The sequence below is a fragment of the Phaseolus vulgaris genome, chromosome 10, assembly GCF_000499845.2.
Source record: "Phaseolus vulgaris cultivar G19833 chromosome 10, P. vulgaris v2.0, whole genome shotgun sequence".
Classification (NCBI taxonomy): Eukaryota; Viridiplantae; Streptophyta; class Magnoliopsida; order Fabales; family Fabaceae; genus Phaseolus; species Phaseolus vulgaris.
In genome coordinates, this window is record NC_023750.2 from 1,249,373 (window position 1) to 1,271,465 (window position 22,093).

Below are 22,093 nucleotides of genomic sequence, written 5' to 3' on the forward strand. Positions count from 1 at the left end.
AAGTCTTCAAAGACATAATGTCTTTAAATGACAAATGAAAACTTCAAAGATTGACGAAGTCTTCAAAGTCAGACAAAGTCTTTAAGACAAATGAAGTCCTTAAATGAATTTGAGAGAACTTTCTAAATGCAGTACTAGATCAAATGAAGATAAAAAAAACTTACAATACACATCCTATAAAGTACAAACCATACAATAAGAGTTTAGATCTTCACACATAACATTTGATCTTAGTTTTGTTGAGTTAGTAGATGAAAGAATACCCAATCAAATGATCTCATGATTCAACATTTATATGTTTTGACAATATGTATTGTAATATACGAAGCTCGCTCATGTACATAACTAGTAGAAACTATATATCAGACGATCATGAGAGCCAAACAAATCTATGAACAAATAGACTCTACGCATAACATATCGGACAATACATGTTGTGAAGATTTTATATGATAGACACTGCTAGACATTGCTCGAAGAACAAGAATTGTCAAAAGGATTAACATATCAGACGATGCAAAGAATACAGGTGCTAGACTATATAGTGAATGCACACTAAATGATATATTGGAAACACTATATAGTGAATGCACACTAAATGATATAATGGAAACACTATATAGTGAATGCACACTAAATGATATATTGGAAAGGAAGAAGAGGATGTTACACAAAATTTTAAGACTATATCAAATACTATATCCATCACAGAGGACTTTAGGGAACAAATGATATAATCAAAGTCTACATCATCTAATGAAGATGAACAAGAATCACTAGACGTTCAACCAAAGAGGGCTGCTAGATGATGATGAGAGTGAACACTGTCTTCACAGAAAGCATCAGACAATGTCAAGCATATGAGTTGGACAATGCTCAAGCATATAGGAGATATACAAAGGTCTCACAAAGCGTGGTAGACGATGTCTACAGAAAAACTCAATGAACCTAGCTCATTACAGTGTTAAAGAAAGCTAACAAAATCGACAGACAATAAAAGCTCAACAACGTGTTAGACGATAATCAAGTCAACATGACAGACGATGATACGTGTTGGAAAATCGTCTGACGACGAAGTTTCCAAACTTAATATTTCCATTCTATATATGTTCAAATGTTTTTTATACTCTTTTTGAGAATTCATTGAAAACAGATTAAATTAAAACGAACAATTGGAACCAAGAATAGAATATGCTGGCAAAATTAATTTGAAATACAATGCTTAAAATGATCTGCAAGATTATGAACAAATCTCGCTCATCAGGTTCATTGTTTTCTCGTTAGACGCAAAAAATGAAAATTTAGCTTTTATCTTTACTCGCGTCTTTAAGTCTCTTTAATAATATTTGGGAAGAAAATAAGTATTAGTGAACATTACAATTTATAATTTAATTCATGAGTATCATTGAAATAATATCTACGAATTATTGAGACTTTATTTTCTCAGTTTTTTTCATGTTTAATGCACTTTCAAATACATTTCAAGTTAATATTAAATCAGAACATTGTAACCTAATTATATTTAACTTGTATATTATTTCAAAAAAACATATTTTGAAAATTCTTCGATATAGAAAATTATGCTTTGTTTTTTGAATACTTTATAGTGAAATATTCATTAGAAAACTTTTCAATAAGTCTTGAATCTAATTCTAATTGCACAACTATATTCGAAAACTTTTTATAATCAATGTGGAATTTTTTTCCATTCACAAAACATTAAAGCACAAGGTATTTGAGATTTTCATATTTCTATATTACGCTCTCAAATACGAAAAATTTCCCAAATAATGTAACCAATAATATTATTTGAAAATAATATTTTCTATGATTAAGAAAAGTCAAATAAGATTGGAAAATATAAGAGTAGTGTCATAAAACATTATGAGAATGTAAAGATTAAGTATGGACACTTTCCTAATGTGTGCAATCTTCAGTGTGCGTTTGATGACTTGATAATAAGTGCTTCAATATCACATGCCTTGTGTTATTACTCAAGGGGTTGATCTGATGAGATCTTTTGATGAGTTTGTGAGCACTAGGATCATCTGATAAGATCTTTTCAACTACTTCATCTGAATCTTCTTATTGGTATAGTTTGTCGTAGTTTTTCGACATCGTTTGACCAATTTCATGTTATTGTCTCATGCGAGACTTTCCTTAAATGTTATCTTTATAAACTCTTGGGCATTTGTGCAATATTAAGACCAAACCATGGTTGTTTGATTGTCTTTCGTTATAAGCATGTGTCATTATTTGTCTAATAGTCTTTTACTATGTGTATCGTCTGATACATTGACGTTAATGGGTCTTGCTCATCTTCTCTATTGTTTTTATTTTTCTAAACTTATGTTGCACATGATTGAGCTTTATTATATACCATAACACATTTTATAGTGTTTATTATCATCAAAATATATAGACGCTGATATCATGAAGTCGTCTGATGAATATTGATCATCTGCTGACTTAACATAGTAAAGGTTGAGTTTATGGCATAAGAGACTTGGCTTGTAACTTTCTCCAAGGACTTTCCTATCTTCCTTAGCCCTCATTTCTTGCTTCTTACTTTGATTATTCTAATCATTTGGTTGAAAATGAACAACTTCTTCAGGAAGTTCAACAAACAAATTGATGCAATGGTGCCTTGAGTTTGACCATGGATGCAATGGAGGCAGCGAAATACTTGTAAAGTTGTGGAGGAAGCTCCGAAATGGTATGGAGTTTAGAGAGTGAAATGGCAGTTTTCTAGGTTCTAGGGGTCAAAGAAAAGGTTAGGCCAACTTGCTTGAGTTATAGTATGCAAGAGAGGATCATAGAAAGAGACTAGATGTGCTGAGAGTTTCAGAAAAAAAAATAAAAAATAATATATCATTCAAGTCTAAAGTGCTACAAGGCAAGCACATTTATTTATAGTGCTAAGAGTCTCCTGAGATGACTATTGAAGTTCTAAAAATCCTCTCCATTCATAGCATGTCATGTGACAATCCTAAGTGCAAGAAACTCTCCATTCATGAGTTTACACATGGCATCAAATGATTAGAGACTCCTTTGCATAAGGCACCTTACTTATTCTCTTAAAGAGCTTGAAGAGTTCTATCTTGCAAGGAGGAAGCTCCATGTTGGGTGCCCTGTTGGAGAAATTGGGCTTCCTTTTAAGAGTTTCTAAAATGTGGACTCAAGACCCAACATTCCTATACTAAATTGGCTTAGAATACAAAGTCAGAAAATACTTTTATACTATTTACAAATTTATACAAGGCTACAAATATGATGGCTTGGCAGTGAAGATGGTTCTCCATCACAAATGAAATAACTCAATTGTTAAATCAAAGGATTGCACAGTTGGAGGACCCAATCAGGCTCATACAACAACAACTTGTCATGGTGATGGACTGACAACATGTTGATGCTTCAACCGGTACAAGTCAATTCCACCACCATTATGCTAAAGACCGTGACCATGACCCCTTCTACGAAGTTGATCCTAAAATGTAAATTTCATTATTTCATATAATGTATTAAATGTTCTATTTATTGAAATGATTTGCATTGTTTTCACAAGCTATTTTTATGGATGATATCAGTGTTCATTACAATGCATGAGAGACTTCTCTTGTATATTCTAATATTTTTATTTTTATTTTCATACATTTTTATATTTTTTACTTTGAATTGGTTTTTTTTATACATAAATGTACTTTTATTACAATTAATATTTTTAATTCAATTGAATTTTGACGGAGGATTGATCCATTAATACTAGATGGTTTCAAATAGAAAATTGAATTCTTTGAAATTGAAAATTGATGGGTTGAAATTGAAATTTTGATGATTTAAATGTTTTTATAAATTAGGTGTCCATTGGTTTGTTCCAAATTACAATATTTTTTTAATAATTTTATTTAGCATCGACTTAAGTGTGGGACAAACCCATTGTAATTTTTTTTTTCGTTTACATTGGCTCGATAAATACAAAATATTATAATATTTAATGTCTCTTTAACATGGGTTAGGTCGACATTACGTGCATCGATTTTTCACGCCGACACTACACTCGATAGCTTTCACACTTTTAGCATCCGTTAAATGGCCAACACATTGCCCATACATAAGCATCGACTCTTATATGTGTCTGTGATTTACTAACTCTAGTTTATTATTTTATTGTAGTGCATATTTCAAATTCTTTAGTTCTTTCAATATTCAACCCTATTGTTTGATGACAATATGTTGTTTATACAACATCTTAAGGTAAATCCAAATATTTTGGTAGTTAAATTTTATGTTTATTTTATTTATAATATTACTTAAAATAAAGACTTTAGTTATTAAATTGCTTTGTTTTTTTAGGAAATGATCAAATATATTATGCTGGTTTATTATAACTATTATTTTTTGTCTACATATTTTGTATTAATTGCAAAACAAACAATGTATTTAAAGAAATATCATATTCTAAGTTTGTTATGATCATAACCCATATTGAATATGAAGGTTTCAATGTCAATAATACCCGTTACAAACAAATAAAACTACATCATTTCTAGAACCCGTGTGAATAAAATGGCCCTTTTTATATTATATTGGTTAGATAAATGACATTATTTGATAAAAAAACAATCTAAAAGATTGTCTTTGAACCGTACACATAATTAAAGAAAGAACTGAATGATACAACGATTATTATAAAAAATAAAACTCTACACTTTTGACTCTTTTATTAACTTTAGATGCAAAACGAATCTCGTTTATTTTGTTCAACATAGTATGAACATTGCTTTAATCTTCAAAGAATCCTTATCTAATCAAAGGCATGAGGAAGTATGCCACGTACAATAGCTGCAATAACAAACCAAACATCAATACAAAGGAAAATTCGACAATCATTATAATAATATAATAATATTTTAAATTAAATATGATTAAAATATTAGTTTATTGGATGTGATGTGTATGTTTTATATCAGCATGTTCCACGCTGCATAAAAGAAACACAAGAATATAGAAAAAATATAAAATGTCCTAATTTGGTGATGTTGAATTTTTTCACACCATGAAGTAAGTATCTTAGATTATTACCTTCCAAATGAGCATGTAGTAGGATCTTATGGAAGCTTTGTCACTCAAATCTACAAATTTGGCATTGTGCCAGAGAATTGAACCAAGAACAGCATGTCCCACAACCTAAAAGTTTGACATCCAAACAAATTTCAAGTTATTGTAAAATAATAAATCTACACTTGTAAGCAATATCGAACATCTAAAGATTCAATGTTCAAAGAAACTGTTCATAGAGATTTTCATGGTTAAGTGTCTATCTCTATTATAATGAATGTATTATAATAAATATATTATAGTGAATATATGAAATCACTACACAAAAATCATTAAATAAAAACCAATTTATAGAGACCAAAATAATTACTTGTAATAGTAACTAAATTAGAGACCATTTTGGAAACTAAAACAAAAATTGGTTTCTAAATTAGTTAAATAGTTTTTAAATTGGTATCTAATTAGCAATCAAGGCTTTAGAGACTAAATTTAGAAATTAAATAATTGGTAGTTAAAACCTTGGTTGCTAATTAGATACCAATTTAGAAACTATTTAACAATAATAGAAATTAATTTAGAAACCAATTTTTGTTTTAGTTTCTAAAATGGTCTCTAATTTAATTAATATTACAACTAATTATTTTAATTTTTAAAAAATTGGTTTTCATTCGATGATTTTCTTGTAGTGAATGTAAAAATTATAGTTTGTAAAATCACATATGCATTATTGTTTATTACTGTACACCATTGATTTTACACTTCAATGCAAACTTTTGGTTTATTTTCTTAACAAATAATATAACTTGTTTATGATAATTTTTCCTATTAGAATTACTAATCTAAAGATTCGTTTTTGTAAAAATGGGAGAGAAGTGAATATTTTAATAATATAATGTTATTAATAATGATGTGAAAAATGTATGACCAAAGATAATAGTTTAAGAAAGATTCATCACACTCATAATTACATGTATTATGAAACTGTTGTTCTCTTATTATTTAATTATTGTTTTGCTATTCATTAGAACACAGATTAGATTGTAGGTTATAGGTTATGTTAATAAATTTTTTATAAAAATTGAAACATTAATTTATTTATTATTTGTGAATAAAAAAACACTAATTACATGTGAAAAAGTATATTACCGTGATAAGTTTAGCCCAAAGGAAAGGAGATGATAGTCCTGCTATAATGGCAACTCCAAAAGCAGATTCCAAAAGGGAAATACAGATCCAGAAAACCTAATTAAGGAAGATTAGTTAGAAATATCATTAAAAAAATTATTAAATAAAAAATATAAATTTTATCATATGTTTTATTAAATACAAGAAACATATATATCATCTTTAAATTTAATTAATATTTAATAATTTTCTTGTATATAATATTACGCAACTTACTCACTTCATCATATGTTTGATTAAAGAAAAAACATACCTTCTTTTGACCTAAACGTGTTGAAAAAGATTGGATGCCAAATGCTTTATCTCCTTCAATATCAGGTATATCCTGTATAAAATCAAATAAACATTCTCAGTTTTGATATTCAACACTAAATTATTTTAGATTATAACTGTTACAAATAAAAAAAATAAAAAATTTAAAAATGTGTGTTTTGATAAAGAATAGAGCTTTACCTTGAAGAGTGCTATACCCAGTGAGTATATGGTCGTGAATGCAACAAAAAACATCAATGGCTTAGGAAACCCAACTGCTCTCTTCAACACAAAAGTCTGCAAAATTTCACACAAATCATTAGTTCTCGACACCAACTCTAAACCCTAAACCCTGATACAATATGGATAAGGACATATATATATATATATATATATATATATATAATTTTTTTTTAAATATAAGATACATTAACATGAATATATATTATATAATTATAAATTATATAAATTGACAATAAAAATTTATGTGCACAAGTATGTTTTAATTTTTTTTAATAAAAAAATTTATTTTTTATTTTTATAATCATAATAAAATTTATATAATAAATTTAAATTTTTAGAATATTAATGTATTTTTTTCTTTTTAAAATTTTGTTATAATCATGTTAAAATTGTTAGAAATTTAATAAATACTTTTAAATTAGACACTTCACAAATACATAATATTCTACAAATGTATCGTATGAATGTTGATATCCAATATGTATGTTCAACACAAATACATCATCTAATAATAAGAGTGTTGAAACTTCATAAATTATCATTATTACATGCATATAAGCTAATACTAAATGTCTATAAAAAAAATCATAATTAGTTATTAGACAAACCTTGATGTGATAGAAGAAGGCAATGGGAAATACAATAGCCATGGTAGAAATGATGGAAGCTGCAGCAAGCACTGGATTTTGCTTCCATCTCAATAGGGGACCCTGAAAAGTTACAAAAACAGTGTCGTCACAATAAAATAAAAAGCAAGTTTTGTGTTTATTATAAAATACCCATTTAGGTGAAATCTAAAAGAACTCACCTTGATTGAATAACCACTCCATATCACAAAGAATGATAGAAGACCCCAAAATAGTGGCCAAGAACCTATCATATAGGTCGTCAAAAAACCCTGTAACCAAAGAATAAACTAATAAGTCTCAACTACTATGTAAAAAACATATATTCACTAAAAAAAATCATTAAATAATAATTAAAGTTAAAGATAAAAAATAATTAATCACTTTATTAAATTATATATTATTTTAAAAACTAATAAAATATTTATATTTAAAGTAATTTCTATTATTAATAAAAAATTATAAAATAATTTTTAAATTGATATCTAAATTAATTATTATATATTTTAAATTAGTATCTCTAAAAAAAACTAATGAAAATTAATTTAAAATATAAAATGATAATTAGTTAAATTTTTTGTAATTAATAGTTAAATACTACCTTAAAAACTATTTTATAAATTTTTATTAATTATAAAAATTATTTTAAATACTAATATATTTTTAGTTTAAAAATATTTTTAATTTAATTACATAGTAACTAATTATTTTAGATTTTAAAACTAATATATTTTATTTTATTGCAGTGATTGTTGTAAAAGAAAGATGAATATGAACCATGATTGCAGATGAGACTGTAATTAGAACACCAGTGGTGAAGGAAAATGCTCCAGATGGCAATGGAAGAAAGGGTTTGTTTATCTGCCAAAAAACATAACAGAGATTAATAAAACACAAACAATACAATACAAAAGCTTTTAAGCTATAAAAAGTGGCAGGTTTTCTTGACCACATCAAATATTAATTAAGAACCAGTTTGACATTTTTCTACAAAACAAACTTGAGGTAAACTGCACAAGAAATTTGTCTTTAACATATTTTTTAATGGTATAATAATACAAACCCTAAAAGACATAAAAAGTAATAACTTATTCTGCACTCAAATTATTTATTTCTAATAGTAACTTTCATTTACCTTGTCAATATCAAGATCATACAATTGATTCACGCCATTAACATAGAAGTCCATTAACGTGAAAGGTAGCAGAGCCTGAAACATTCAAAAGTCAAAAAAAATATTAACAAAATTAAAGGATTGGTTATAGTTAAATAACTAAAAAAAATATCATTAAATATAAATCAATTTTAAATATAAAAAATAATTAGTTTTTATATTGTTTAAATTAAAAACGATTTTAGATCTAAATAATTATTGGTTTCTAAATTAGTTTCTATTATTAATAAATAGTTTTTAAATTAATTTTTATTTAATTACTAAGGTTTTAACCACCAATTATTTAAATTCTAAATTTGGTAGCTAATTATATACCAATTTGAAATTATTTATTAATTAAAAATAATTTATTAATAATAAAAATTAGTTTAAAAATCAATAATTTATTTAATATATAAAAGGATATCTAATTTAGTTAATATAGTAACTAATTTTTTTTTCTTTAAAATTAATTTTATTTAATAATTTCTTTTAGTGAATATTTAATAAAAACAATATATTTAGAATCTCACCTGTAATACACCAATGTAAAATAAAGGAGATGATATATCTGATAGTTTATCCACTGCTAAGAATGATGCAGCAATTGTGCTTAATGTCTGTCAAACACAAATAAAATTGAAACATTTAAAACATTAGTGATATAACCAAAGTTTTTTTTTAATATAAAGTAGTGTTTCATACAAATAAATTGAATTAAGTATTAAGCATAACATTAATTTAGGATTATGTCTATTAAAACAATTGAACTTACCCGACCAAACATTGTGTAAGGATAGACAAACCAATATAACGCAACAAGAAAACGTTTTACAGAACCAACAATGTCTTTTGATTCAGCAGCATCAGATTCTTCAGACCCAAAAGATTCTTTTGAGATTGCTTTTGGAATATATTTCTTGTTGTGTTCTTCATAGTTGGATCCTCCTTCAACACTTTTGAACTGATTCTTAATACTCAGTTGTTGGAACTTCAAAGGGTTATATTCTATTTGACTTTTTCTTTGCTGCATTGAAGTTTTTGGTGCAAAAGAAGCTACAACACAAATGCAGTATCAGTGACCATGCACAACAACAGTGAAAATGTTTGACTAGAAAACCATTATTTCATAAATAAAAGAAATTGTTTTCAACAATTGTCTTTATATACCCTTAAGTCCTTTGAAAAATCAAAGTCACATATAATTATTTTTATATTTTTAAAAAAAAAAATTCATTCGCATATTCACGTTAATTAAGATTAAATTAATTCGTTGATCAAAATTTTCATAGTGTGAAAGAAAATAAAAATTAACGCAAATATTTCTATATATTTTTTTGTGTAAATCATATGAAACACAAACACACTATTTAAAAGTGTTTAGGACACGAATATATCATTAAAAGACTATTAAATATTTTAAAAATGAAAAAAAAAATCAAATAATGTAATTTTGAAAACCTTTATTTTATTACAACAGTAAAAAAATAAGTACATCCTTCCTTGCAATATTTATATCAAAGTTTGCAAAATAAAGAGAGAAAAAGTAATTTAATCTTTACCTTTGCTTCAATTTATCAGATTTCAAAGGTTATGTAATTATATGGCATCCCATGAATCAATTATATGGTATCCCATGTCTAAAGCTTAAAATTACACAATTATTATTATTATATTTTATTATGAAGTGTAATTTAAACCTAATGTCCTTCACATTCAGAGTGACAACTCATGCATGGGACAACATGTGATACGATATGTTTTAAATTGTTCTGATACCATATTACGAAGAAGACTTTAAACCTAACTCAATCCCATAAAACTGACTCATGGAGTGAGGTTTCCATCCATTTATATACAATGAAATATTTTTATCTCTAGTTGACGTGAGATCTCAAACATATTTTCTCACACCATTACTATGAAAGGTAAAAGTATTTGAGTATTTCTTTCGGATGAAGAAAAAAAAATGTGAAAGTAAAATAGTTATTAGTTATAACAAAAAAAGAAGGTTAATTAAAGAAAACAGAGGAAATATATGTGAAACATACTTCCATAGGAAAAATTCTTGGTAGAATGTTTGCTCTGCCAGATATTTCCTCCTGCAATTACGAACAGTTCATCATATTAATAACCATAAAACTGGAAAAAATGATAAAAAAAAATGGTTGAAACATAATAAGCAAGTAAGTGTTGTTGCAAAAGTAGAGATAATAGGTACCGTTTGTGAGTGAAGTGACATTAGGAGAAAACCTTAGAGACATCGAAGCCATGGAAACTGAACCTTAAAACAAAAGCACTTTCTGATGAAGAGATAAACAAACACAGCCTAGTACTGGAGAAGACAAGGGGAAGAGAGAGATTTATATACTACACTCAGTTTCACATAACTTATTAATAAATTCCATTTCTTGACCATTCTTTCAAAGATAAACAAACACATTAATAATATAATATAACGAACGAGTAAATAGCCGCCGTAGAAAAAATTGGTCTACAATTTCATTAGTTCAAAGCTGCTCAAAATTAATTTTAATTATTATCCTTAAAATATTTGTTAATATATTTAATATTTAATTAAAAAGATCAGCGTTGTCATTTTTGAACCATGTTTTAAAAATTCCATTTAATTTGGGCAGCGATTGAATTATAATTTCAAACGGCACTGTGGAAACTACGTCTTCGTCATCGTTGTCCTCAGATATTCAATACACGTCAGCACTTGGATTCAAGATTGTTACACTTGTTGAAAAAGTCTACATGAATCTTATTCATTCTTTTTAAGATTTTAGGTTAATGATATAAATCATATTACAATTTTCAATATTATTATTTTAATATTTTTATATTATTTAATTTTTATTATATATATATATATTTATATCTAAATTAATCACATTAAAAATTATATAAAAAAATATCATTTCTTTTTAATATAAAACTTTGACAAAGTTTCATTGCCATTTTTAGTAACCTGCAGAAACACATTCGCACACGTTATTTCCATTTTTAAATCTTACTAATATGTGTATCAGTATTTTTTAAATATTATTTTAAATTTATTATAATATTTTAATACTTGTATAATAATACAATGCATATAAAGAAGATAGAAGAAATAGAACACAATCATATAATTTTAAATTTAAATTTAATAAAGAGAATAATGTTTTGTAGAGATTAATCAAAATATAGAAAAATATAGAAAAAGAAAGAAAATTGAAAATGACAGTGTATGTATGAAAATAAAAGAAAAGGAAAGAATGAGAGTAGGAATGGAGAAAAGAAGATGAAGTTTGGAATACGTTATTTAAATAATGTTGTAACTGATAACTTTGAAGGAAAAAAAATTATTAAATTGAGAATAGATATTTTTTTATGAATAAAATTGAAAAAAAGTTATTAAATTGATATATTAAATTAATTATTATTTTTTGGAAATAAAAATCAAAAAATTGTGTAAATAAATTATAAGGACAATCTTCGTTATATATTGTTATAAATAATTCAATTAAAATTGGATAATTATATTAATAAAAAAATCATTAAATATATTTACGTATATCTCTGAGTTTACTAAGTATAATATTGTTTTAAATTTTAACGTTTAATTATATGATCTATTTATCTTTTAGAATTAATTTTTTAAATGTAGAAGGTTAGATTATTATATTTGCTCAAAAAATCCCACGACTTTATTTATTTATTTATTTTGTTGACTTCTTCCTTATTGGTGGCTATTTCGGCACTCGTTTGGCTAGATGAGTGTTTTTGCTCCAAAGTTTCACAACCTTACTTTTACTTGTATTTCAAAAAGTGTGCTGTAGAAAATATTTAAGTCCTCTGTTCAGTCTTTCCTCTTTTAAAATTATTTTTTTATTTTAATAATATAAAACTGATAACATGAAATTTGACTTTTTTTTAAAAGAATAGTCTAACTATTTATGTGAGGTTAACTTCAGAAAATATTCAAAATAGTTAATATTTAATGTTCAAAGTAAGTAAAATGAAAATTGTATTTATATTTTTGAAACGATTTAAGTAGTTGTTGATAAACCTTATCACTAATCAAAGATTCTTGAATAACAATTGGACTGATTTTATTACCCTCATAAATATTGAAATCTTAGCTTAAACCTTAAACAATTAAAAGGATTGTGAATTTGGAATCATTAATGAGTGGACAAAGTTTTTGTACGAAACACAAGTCTATATGAAGTAGATTAGTCTAATGTGTGAAAATTAAAAAAAAAAGTACATTCATTAATGCAAGAACGTGAACAAGTGGTGCAAGTTAACTCACACATAAGTTAACTCACACATGTTCAAGGCAATTTTGACAAAAAGGCAATTTTGACAAAACGAACATAGTTTTTGAGTTTGAATGCTCATTTAGTGTTGAAAAAAATGAAAGATATAGTTAACTCTAGAAAATGGGGTTTGAATAGAAATGTTATGGAAAAATTTCACATGTTGATGAGGTTGTTTATTGGTGTTCTCGAACGGGTTGGAATCAAGAGAGTGATTCAAGTTGCTCTTCTACCCCCTCGGTCAGTCGGTCAACACTTATATTCCTCTCCAAGCAAGCTCCTCACTCTCCTCTTCTCACTCTGCCTCTCGGTCTTCACAAAGTTTAGACTCGGATGATACCTGTAAAAGGCACTTCGATGCTCAAGTCAGAATTGAGTATTCGACAGTCGGTACTCTGAGCATTGTATAATGACGTACATGATTCTTGGATTTTGTGCTTATTTATATGGTTATTATGGGTTTTTTCTTATTGGATCAGATTATGGAGTTGGGTCATGTTTAGAAGTGTATACCTAGCTCTTAATTGTTAATTAACCTCACTAATTCTACTTAGGCGTAATTGACTTTGCGGTGTCGGTCGGTGCAATGACTGGGTGCAAAGTCATAATCTCGATCGTACGGACCCAACCTGTACAATAGGTTTTGAAATAAGTTCAAAAACTTTTCTTACAAGCCTTTGAAAGGATAACTAAGAGAAACGTTATAAGTAATGAAAAAAGCAATGAACACTTTACATTGGTTCATCTCAAATTGTGGTACATAATATTCTCATTTGCAACCTATAAAAGATTTCACTAATCATAACAAATTACACTTTACATTGGTTCACCTCTTTAGGCTATCTACTAATCTCCCCCTTAGATTTAGCACTATGTACACAACGTATTTCTAATCAAACACATAAAGTATGTTTGGAGTATACAACAATAAAGTTGTTTTTACAAGATAAACACTCGCTAGAGAGGATAAACAAATAATGATCCTTTATTCTAGAGTCTTAAAATTAATTGAATGAATGATTTATAAAATGATAACTCGTTATGCATGATTCATCAAACACACTACTTTGATTAAGCACTTAGAAACCTCAAACCTTATTCACATGCAATATTTACATAAGACTACTTTGATTAAGCATTTCAGAACCTCAAACCTTATTCACATGCAATATTTACATTAGACGTAAAGGTCTTCTTTTATAGACATCTCAGATTAGACCACTGAAGTTTGTGTAATGTAGCTTGTCCTGGTGTTAGCGCCTTTTTATAACATGTTCGACTTTAGGTTGACATATTTTGTTGTTACATTCAATTGACTTATTTTGTTGTTACATTCAAAGTGCTATATAAAGGACAATATTTTCCATCTTACTTTTTTGTTGTTTTGGCAACACTATTTTAATTATAGTCATATAGTATGTGTGTTATGTTAAATTCATCCCTGGGATGTGTTGTTGAGTAGCTTTACATAATTTTTACAAGTCTTGCACTTTGTAAAGTTTCTTCTATTAAACACATGTATATTGTCTCTAAGGTTTATTGAATCTTGTGACTTTTGAATATGTATCTTGATTATGTCTTAGGCCTTCTCTCTTCTCTCACACCGAATGTAGTAATTTCTTTCTCTTGTTGAATTTAAAAACTTTTGAATTCTATTAAAACACATAAAAACATAGTTTTACCTAAAATTGAAACTATCAATTTTAACCGATTCAAACTTCATTTTAATATTTTGATATCACTTAAACTAAAAAAATAAACTAATTCAAGTTTTTAATATATCAAGACTACAACCTTCTAAAACTTAAGAAATTTAGTCTATTGAAAACTAGTTTTAGCTTACTGAAAAATCTTTACATAACCTCTGAAAATCTTAACTGGTTTTAACTAATTGATTTGATATGTCAACTAGTTAAAATATTTACTTTAGTCTTTAAAGACTCTCGTTAATAATATTTTAATAGATTAAATTATCAATTCAACCAATTAAAGTTCTCTTAATATTATCACCAAGTTCCAAACAATTTATAAAATATTTTGAAACCATTCTTGGATCAATTAAGCTTGGTAAGGGATAAGTATAGACTCATACATAGAAATCAAACGCACACACTAAAAACATAAAGTCTTCATTCTTCACTTGGTGACGTAGATCACTCAGTTTTTTTATTGTCACTTTGAGTGTATCCATCTAATAGTCTATGTTGACAACATTGTTCTTATAGGAAATGATCATCATGGAATCTCACAAGTAAAACAACACCTTTCTCACCATTTTTAAACCAAAGATATTAACAAACTCAAATATTTCTTAGTGATTGAAGTAGCACAATCCAATATTGATATTGTTATCTCTCAACGAAAATATACATTGGATCATTGAAATTTACTGTTGCTCGTCTTGATATTACCTTTGTAGTTAGTGTGGTGAGTTAATTTCTTAATTCCTTCATGTGAAGATCATTGGAATGTAGTCTTTTGTATACTGAAGTACATTAAAGGCCTCCTAGAAAAAGTTTGTTATATGGTCAGAATAAGCATACTAAAGTCGTCTATTATTCAGATCGTTTGATAAAAGATTTGTTTTTGGATATTATGTCTCAATTGGTAATAACTTGATCTCTTAGAAAAGAAAGAAACACAATATTACGACGATATCTAATGAAGAAGCATAATACAGAGTTGTAGTTGTTAGAATTTTAGGCCTTAAACAAGAGGGGGGTGAATTATTTATAAAAGACTTTCGCAAATATTGAAGGTATAGAGAAAGCCAATGAAGAATCAAAGAAAGAGAAACCAAGTTAGACAAGAAACAAATCTATTTTATTATGTTTCCAGAAAATCAACCAGTTGCTTATGCGATTCAAACGGTTGTTTTCATCAGCAGTTAATAAAAACAAACCAAAACAGACTTAAATGAGATTAAGGATTAAAAGAATCACACAACAAATTTATACTGGTCCACTCTTATCCAAGAGCTACATCCAGTCCCCAGAACCACTAGGTATTCCACTAAGTAATCAATAACCTTGATTACAAACCACATACAAAATAGGTGATCTTGAACCCTTCAAGAACACACACCTCCTTTGGCAAACAACACACCACAGATCACAGATCACCCTCTAGATCTGCACAGAACACGTTTACCCAGAATTACAATATTCAAGAGAGAAAAGGAATGATCACACATGATACAATCACAGATTGAATTCAAAAGTTACAAAACAATCATATTTCACTCTTAGAAAATCCAAAGCTTGAAGCAAATCTTGGAGAAAACTGATTTGAAAGATTTAATCTGATATCATTACTACCAGGAGCGTAAAACAGATTATTTAAACTCTAAAAGGTTGTTAAAAATATTTAATGAAAGAGCCAAATCAGTTTTGAATCTATTTACCAAACTTAACAAATTTTGTTGAGGATTTTCAAAAAACAATCGGTTGAAATGTTGAAATAATCGATTGAATTGGTTTGACAGCAAGGTAAACCAATTTCAAGCTTTGTCAAAACCTGTTTCAAAAACACTTAGTGTAAAACAACTAGTTGAAACGATAAAAAAACAGGTTGTTTTTTCACTTCTTTAGAAAACACTTTTTTTCAAAAGAATTTGATTTAAACCAACTTTGGATCCTAACTAAAGTGGATTTACAAATTCAAACTACCCAGAATCCACACACACAAGCAGTTCAAGCAATCCACACAGATTTGGAGACATCAAAGCTCATGTTCAACAATCTCCCCCTATTTGATGAAGACAAATCTCTGGTTTGCTTGTGTTGTTGTGTTTGAATTTGAAAGCACCTGCAAAATCGAAAATGTGCATGTACCAAAGAGCAATCATATCCAGGTTTCACTTGCACCAATGAACCAATTTTCACTGTGATTTTCATAAAGAAAACCAGCAAAATCAGTATGAGTGAGGTGCATAATTAGAGTTTTTACAACAACATACTAAACCAGTTTAAACTTGGAGAATTGCAATTTGAAGAGGTAAATCATATGACACATTTATGTGATAATCAAGTTGCTCTTTGTATTAGCTCAAATCCCAATTTTTATGAAAGGATCAAACATATTGAGATTAATTGTTATTTTATTTGATAAAATATTGTGTAGAGAGATACCAAGACGGAGTTTGTTAATTCAAATTATCTATTAGCATATCTTCTTACTAAATATTTAACATGGTGTGTTGGATTGATTATATTTATAACAAGCTGAGTATGTACAATTTATATGCACCAGAGGGGGAGTGTTAGATATTTCTAGATGTTAGATATTTTTGTCTATGTCATTAGCTTAGTCCATATTTTTATATATTTTTTCTCTATATAAACATAACCTTATGTGCTCAATAAAGACAAAAGATTTATCCTATTTTTTCTTTTCTTCTATTTTAATAAGTTTATAAGTATTTGCAGGTTATTAAAACAAATTAAAATAGAATAAAAAATATTTTCATTCAAAATAGTTCGTGATGCTAAAAGTAGAATACTTAAGATTTTCAATCAATGCATTTATTTTAAGTTTTAGAAATATATACAAATATATCCAAAAATATTTTCAAGATATAATTTCAACAAATCTATTTAGAAAATGATAGATTTAAAGATATACTAAAATCATGGTCAAACAAAGCCGGTTAAAAAAATCTTCCACAAAACACGCAGTTTGAAATCTTTTTATTCTTTATATATAACTTTGATTGAAGAAATTTTTAACCCATAATATATATATATATATATATATATATATATATTCAAAGATTTTGTTTATTTTTTTTAATCTATTACTCGTTTAGTTCATTCATAAGACCATCTATCACAAATGATATATCAAACCATCTATTATAAATATATATTCATAAGAATTTATTGGATTTAGGGTTTAATATATTTATATTATTTTTTGTTATCATCAAAATATAATAAAATTCACATATGATTAAAATATAAATAACACATGATCTTCTGGTCATCCAACCAATTTTTTTTTTTTTATGGCAATAGGTCATCCAACCATCTAATGTGGTATAAATTGTCTATGGTCTCAAGAGACTATCTAGAATTTGAAAAGAATACACCCATAGAGATATTAACTAAATTAGAAGAAAATGCATCCTTTTTTAGACCATTTCAATTCTTGCAAGCACAATTTTTTATTGTATTTAATTCTCAATTTTAAAAATATGTCAAAATACTGTCACATTCCATTTTATATGATGTCCCGAAACTGATATCTTTTTCAATAATGCAAAAAAGCTATAAGTTCCATGCATATGTTTCCCTCAGTTTCACTCTATTATATTAAAATAACAAAAATTATAGATAACAGAACTAAAAATTTAACAAAATTGTCTAAAAACAAATCTAGGAAGCAAAATTGTGTTAAAAGAAATTTAGACAACAATATTACATATAAATACAAGTTTAAAGATTAAAATTACAGAAAAGAAAATTAAGAACCATATTATTATTTTATAAAATACGAAGACCACAATCACAACTACACCTAATTTTACTTAAAAAAAATTTAATGCATATTTGACTAAAGTAGTTTTTAGAGCACTCTTTTGCCATTATCATGCCACTATTCTCAATTCTGCTCTGACCCACCAACCCATGCTGCTCACATGGATCTTCATTGTTTAGAAATCTTCCAACTTGACCTAAAAGCATGTAGCATGTGGATTCCAGAGAGATTTTAATTTGGAAAAAGAAGAAGGAAAAGGGAACATAATCCTTCTAATAGTCAAAAGAAATGGCGTAGCATATTAATTTTTAAAAGTTTTCTTTGAATTGGGTTTTTTAACTTTTGATTCAAGTTATATTGCATCCTTTGCTTGTGAGTTGATATTATGAATCGTAAATTGTTCCGTGAGTTGTAAGTTTGATAAACATTAAAAAATTTAATATATACTTAAATATATAAAATATCTATACATGCAAGATACAATAAATTATATATATATATATATATAATTATATATATACCACACAATTTTACCTAAACAATCTCTAAAAAAAATAATGTGTTACATACATGTTATTAAACAAATTTTGTTTATTTTTTTTATTTACTCATTTTTTAAAATCCACACTGATTCACACAATACGAAATAGTTTCGTTTTGCGATTCATCGTGTGAATCGCACGATATATCTAAGATTCAGGGACGAAAAAGATTCTTCAAGAGATTCGTATCGTGGGAGGGTGAAACTATATTGTTTCATACAATACGTATCGTGAATCGTAAGATATTAATTACTATGATTTTGACAATGGCAGCACTTCCAAACATATCAACAATATATGCAACAAAATATAGAAACTACTTAGGATTATGAGACCATTTTGTTTTGACATGTTAATAGGCAAAAACATAAATATAAATGTCAGAAATTTAAGGATTAGAAGAAAATTTTGAGGCCTAATGGCCTTATATATGGCACTCAGATTAAATTATTCCTTCAATAAAGTCAAAGAGTGAGAGCTAAAATACAGAAAGCATCATATATCTATAATATGACTCATTCTTATTAGACACCAAAATAGTTTAGGAAAGGAAATATGATTCTACTAGATCAAGAACATTGCAAAGAAAATATCATATGAAATTTAAATGTTCTCTTCTCTCCCAATTGATTTATCTTTACTTGCTGATAGGTTCCTTCACGATAGTCACAGGGCAAGAAGCATGGGCCATCACAAAGTTGCTTACACTTCCCAAAATGATCCTGTTTTTTCAATACAAAATAGACATGTCAATTAGACTCATATTTCAATAACATGGGAAATATATGAGATTAATATAATTTTATATAAAATTATCATACTAAGAAGATTTTGAAAAAAAAAAATTACTTGTATAAATAAGTCATACGATTTTAATAAAAAAAAAGTTGTACTCTAGTATACCATTTAGTTTCTGTACAACTTTTTTTACAAGTTTTAAAGAAAATTTTCTTTTTCTACAGAAGTCTTTCTGACTATTTTATTTGATATATATTACACAAATCGCTCTAGAGTAATGATTTCTGATTAAATCTTTCTACTTATTACTCCAAAGAAGTCATGTTTTCTCCTAACAGTTCCATATTCTTAACTGGTGTTATTTTTATACTGTGTTTTCAAAATATACTGATATATTAAAAAAAATTATATACCAAAATCAGTATATTTTGAAGACATACTAAAGGGTCAACACCAAAACTCAAGATTAGAGAATCTTGATTATGATGATTCATAACTTATAACATAACAAGTGGTGAAATTGTTGGTAAAAACAAATCCAAGGGAATAGTGCAATATTGAAAGCTAATATAAAGGGCACTTGTATTTAATTTTGTTGTTGTTATGAAGTCTCAAAGTCCTTGCTGAGTCCAATTGTATTATTTACTAAGACTTTATCTCTCTTTCTCTCTTCTCTCCTTCCCTCCCTAAGTCTGCATCTCTTTATCTCCCTCAACCCATTGAAATTTAAGGCAAGAGAGGTGGAATCTCTCCATGATTCAAATCCAAATAGGAGCTTCTCCTCCCACAAGCCACTAGTTCTCAACTCTTTCCCTAAAGACAACAACAACAACAACCTCAACAACTGAAGAGGCCAACACAAGTGGAAACATCCCAACATGGATGCCGCAATTACCAGAAACAGATTTCTTCATCTCCTCCAAACAACACCACCACCTCCACCATCTCCTCCCAACAACAACACCACCTCCACCATCTCCTCCCAAGTCAACCTTACCTCCGATGATAAGAGGGCCCACATCGATGAGAATCACTTCTTTGGAATTGAAAAGAAAAATTAAACAGGTAACTAAAACATTAGACAAAGACTTCAGTTCAAACAAATTAAGCAAAGACTACTTACAGGTAAATTTTCTCAAAATTTATCCATTTCCTTAATTTTTGTGTACAATCGCAGCCATTTAGTTTTTTCTTTGCCAAAATCTATCTATTGTCTTAATTTTTGTATAAAATTGCAACCCTTTAGTAAATGTCCCAATAAATGCAGATGATAAAAATCCATGGCATTAATGGCAACAGAAAAGTCACACTACAACAAAAGATAAATGAAAAACAAATATCTATCAATGCAAATACATCTCTTTGAAACAATCGGTGGGAGATGCTGAAAAATAGAATTCGGGGACAAAAGTGGGCACCTTTTGATTGTGGTCAGACCCCTGCTTCCCATAACCAGAGAATCCAGCTTCAGATCTTCAATTGCATCCAGAAGTTTCTCTCTTGCATCGCCCCAGTAAATTTTTGTAACAATGTGCACCTAAAAAATCAACAAGTTCAGAGACAACATGGGAACACCCAAAAACATGGTTGTCTGGATTGAATTCCATTTAGAGAATCTAAGTAGAAGGAAAGGGAGAGAGAGGGGGAAGCATTTTTTTTTTCAATTCACCTCCTTTTGTCTGGAAGCAGTGTCAAGCGTATCAAGAACCTCGATATCAATTTGAACACCATACTTGCTCATAATCTCAGGCTCTCTGAACTCTTGCAGAGGAATAAGAGCTTCAAAAACACAAAGCAGAATCGAAATCAGAACAGATCTGATGAACCCAGATCAAAAGATTCCTGAAAAAGTGATCACAAAAAGTAAAATTGAGAGAAAATCGATACTGACGAGAACCAGATTTAGCCCATAGCTGGTTTCGAGACTCGTCTAGAGAATTGGGGCTGATGTGAATGACATAAATGGTGTCACCCTTATCAGCTAAGTTCTCAAGTGCCCATTTGAGAGCATTCTTGCTGCTCTTGGAGAAATCCATAGCCACACCGATCGTTCTGTCCTTTGCCATGGTTTGTGCCTGAAGTTGGAGAAGAGTGTAGAAGTTGAAGAACAACAAAGAAATTGACAAAGGGTTTAAAGTTTCGACACTGTAGCACAAATTTTGGCATCTAATAAAGCGTGTATATATATAATAATATTAAGAAGAATAAATATTATTATCATCATCATCATTATTTTTATTATAATAATAATAATAATAATAATAATAATAATAATAATAATAATAATAATAATGTGTGCAGCTGTTCCATTATTATGTTTTTATTCTTTTCTCTTATTTATATTTTACTGTAGATTGTTATGGATATATAGTCTGATAATTACGGATTTCACTGAAAAACAAATACATGTTGTTTTACTTTGATTTGTACGAGAATTACAGATTAAATAATAGTTATTTTCAGAGAAAAAAATATATTTTTACTGAATTTAATTTCTTTTCTTTTTTG

General features: G+C 27.7%; 2 protein-coding genes across 2 annotated transcripts; both read right to left on the reverse strand.

Annotated features, from left to right (window-relative positions):
* Positions 1-4,558: 4,558 nt before the first annotated feature.
* On the reverse strand, positions 4,559-11,021 carry LOC137819437 (glycinol 4-dimethylallyltransferase-like). The gene is made up of 13 exons (XM_068623292.1): positions 10,739-11,021; positions 10,569-10,619; positions 9,293-9,573; positions 9,051-9,137; positions 8,500-8,574; positions 8,142-8,225; positions 7,547-7,636; positions 7,347-7,448; positions 6,697-6,792; positions 6,497-6,568; positions 6,205-6,300; positions 5,083-5,187; positions 4,559-4,842 (listed from the first exon to the last, which is right to left on the reverse strand). The coding sequence occupies exons 1-13, from the start codon at positions 10,788-10,790 to the stop codon at positions 4,801-4,803; spliced, it is 1,233 nt and encodes a 410-aa protein (XP_068479393.1). The 5' UTR covers positions 10,791-11,021; the 3' UTR covers positions 4,559-4,800.
* Positions 11,022-19,242: 8,221 nt separating this feature from the next.
* LOC137818252 (universal stress protein PHOS34-like) lies at positions 19,243-21,761 on the reverse strand. Its single transcript, XM_068621552.1, has 4 exons — positions 21,477-21,761; positions 21,255-21,364; positions 21,004-21,122; positions 19,243-19,569 (listed from the first exon to the last, which is right to left on the reverse strand). Exons 1-4 carry the CDS (start codon positions 21,649-21,651, stop codon positions 19,485-19,487), a joined length of 489 nt encoding a protein of 162 aa, XP_068477653.1. The 5' UTR covers positions 21,652-21,761; the 3' UTR covers positions 19,243-19,484.
* Between the last annotated feature and the right edge of the window lie 332 nt (positions 21,762-22,093).

Excerpts from the sequence above, each read along its gene's own strand:
- LOC137819437 (XM_068623292.1), bottom strand. The coding sequence starts at position 10,790 with ATGGCTTCGATGTCTCTAAGGTTTTCTCCTAATGTCACTTCACTCACA. Across the intron at positions 8,575-9,050 it reads TTTACATTGGTGTATTACAG|GCTCTGCTACCTTTCACGTT; the intron begins GTGAGATTCTAA and ends TGAATGTTTCAG. Across the intron at positions 7,449-7,546 it reads GGAGTGGTTATTCAATCAAG|GGTCCCCTATTGAGATGGAA; the intron begins GTGAGTTCTTTT and ends GTAACTTTTCAG.
- LOC137818252 (XM_068621552.1), bottom strand. The coding sequence starts at position 21,651 with ATGGCAAAGGACAGAACGATCGGTGTGGCTATGGATTTCTCCAAGAGC. Across the intron at positions 21,365-21,476 it reads ATGGGCTAAATCTGGTTCTC|CTCTTATTCCTCTGCAAGAG; the intron begins GTCAGTATCGAT and ends GTGTTTTTGAAG. Across the intron at positions 21,123-21,254 it reads CTGCTTCCAGACAAAAGGAG|GTGCACATTGTTACAAAAAT; the intron begins GTGAATTGAAAA and ends TTGATTTTTTAG.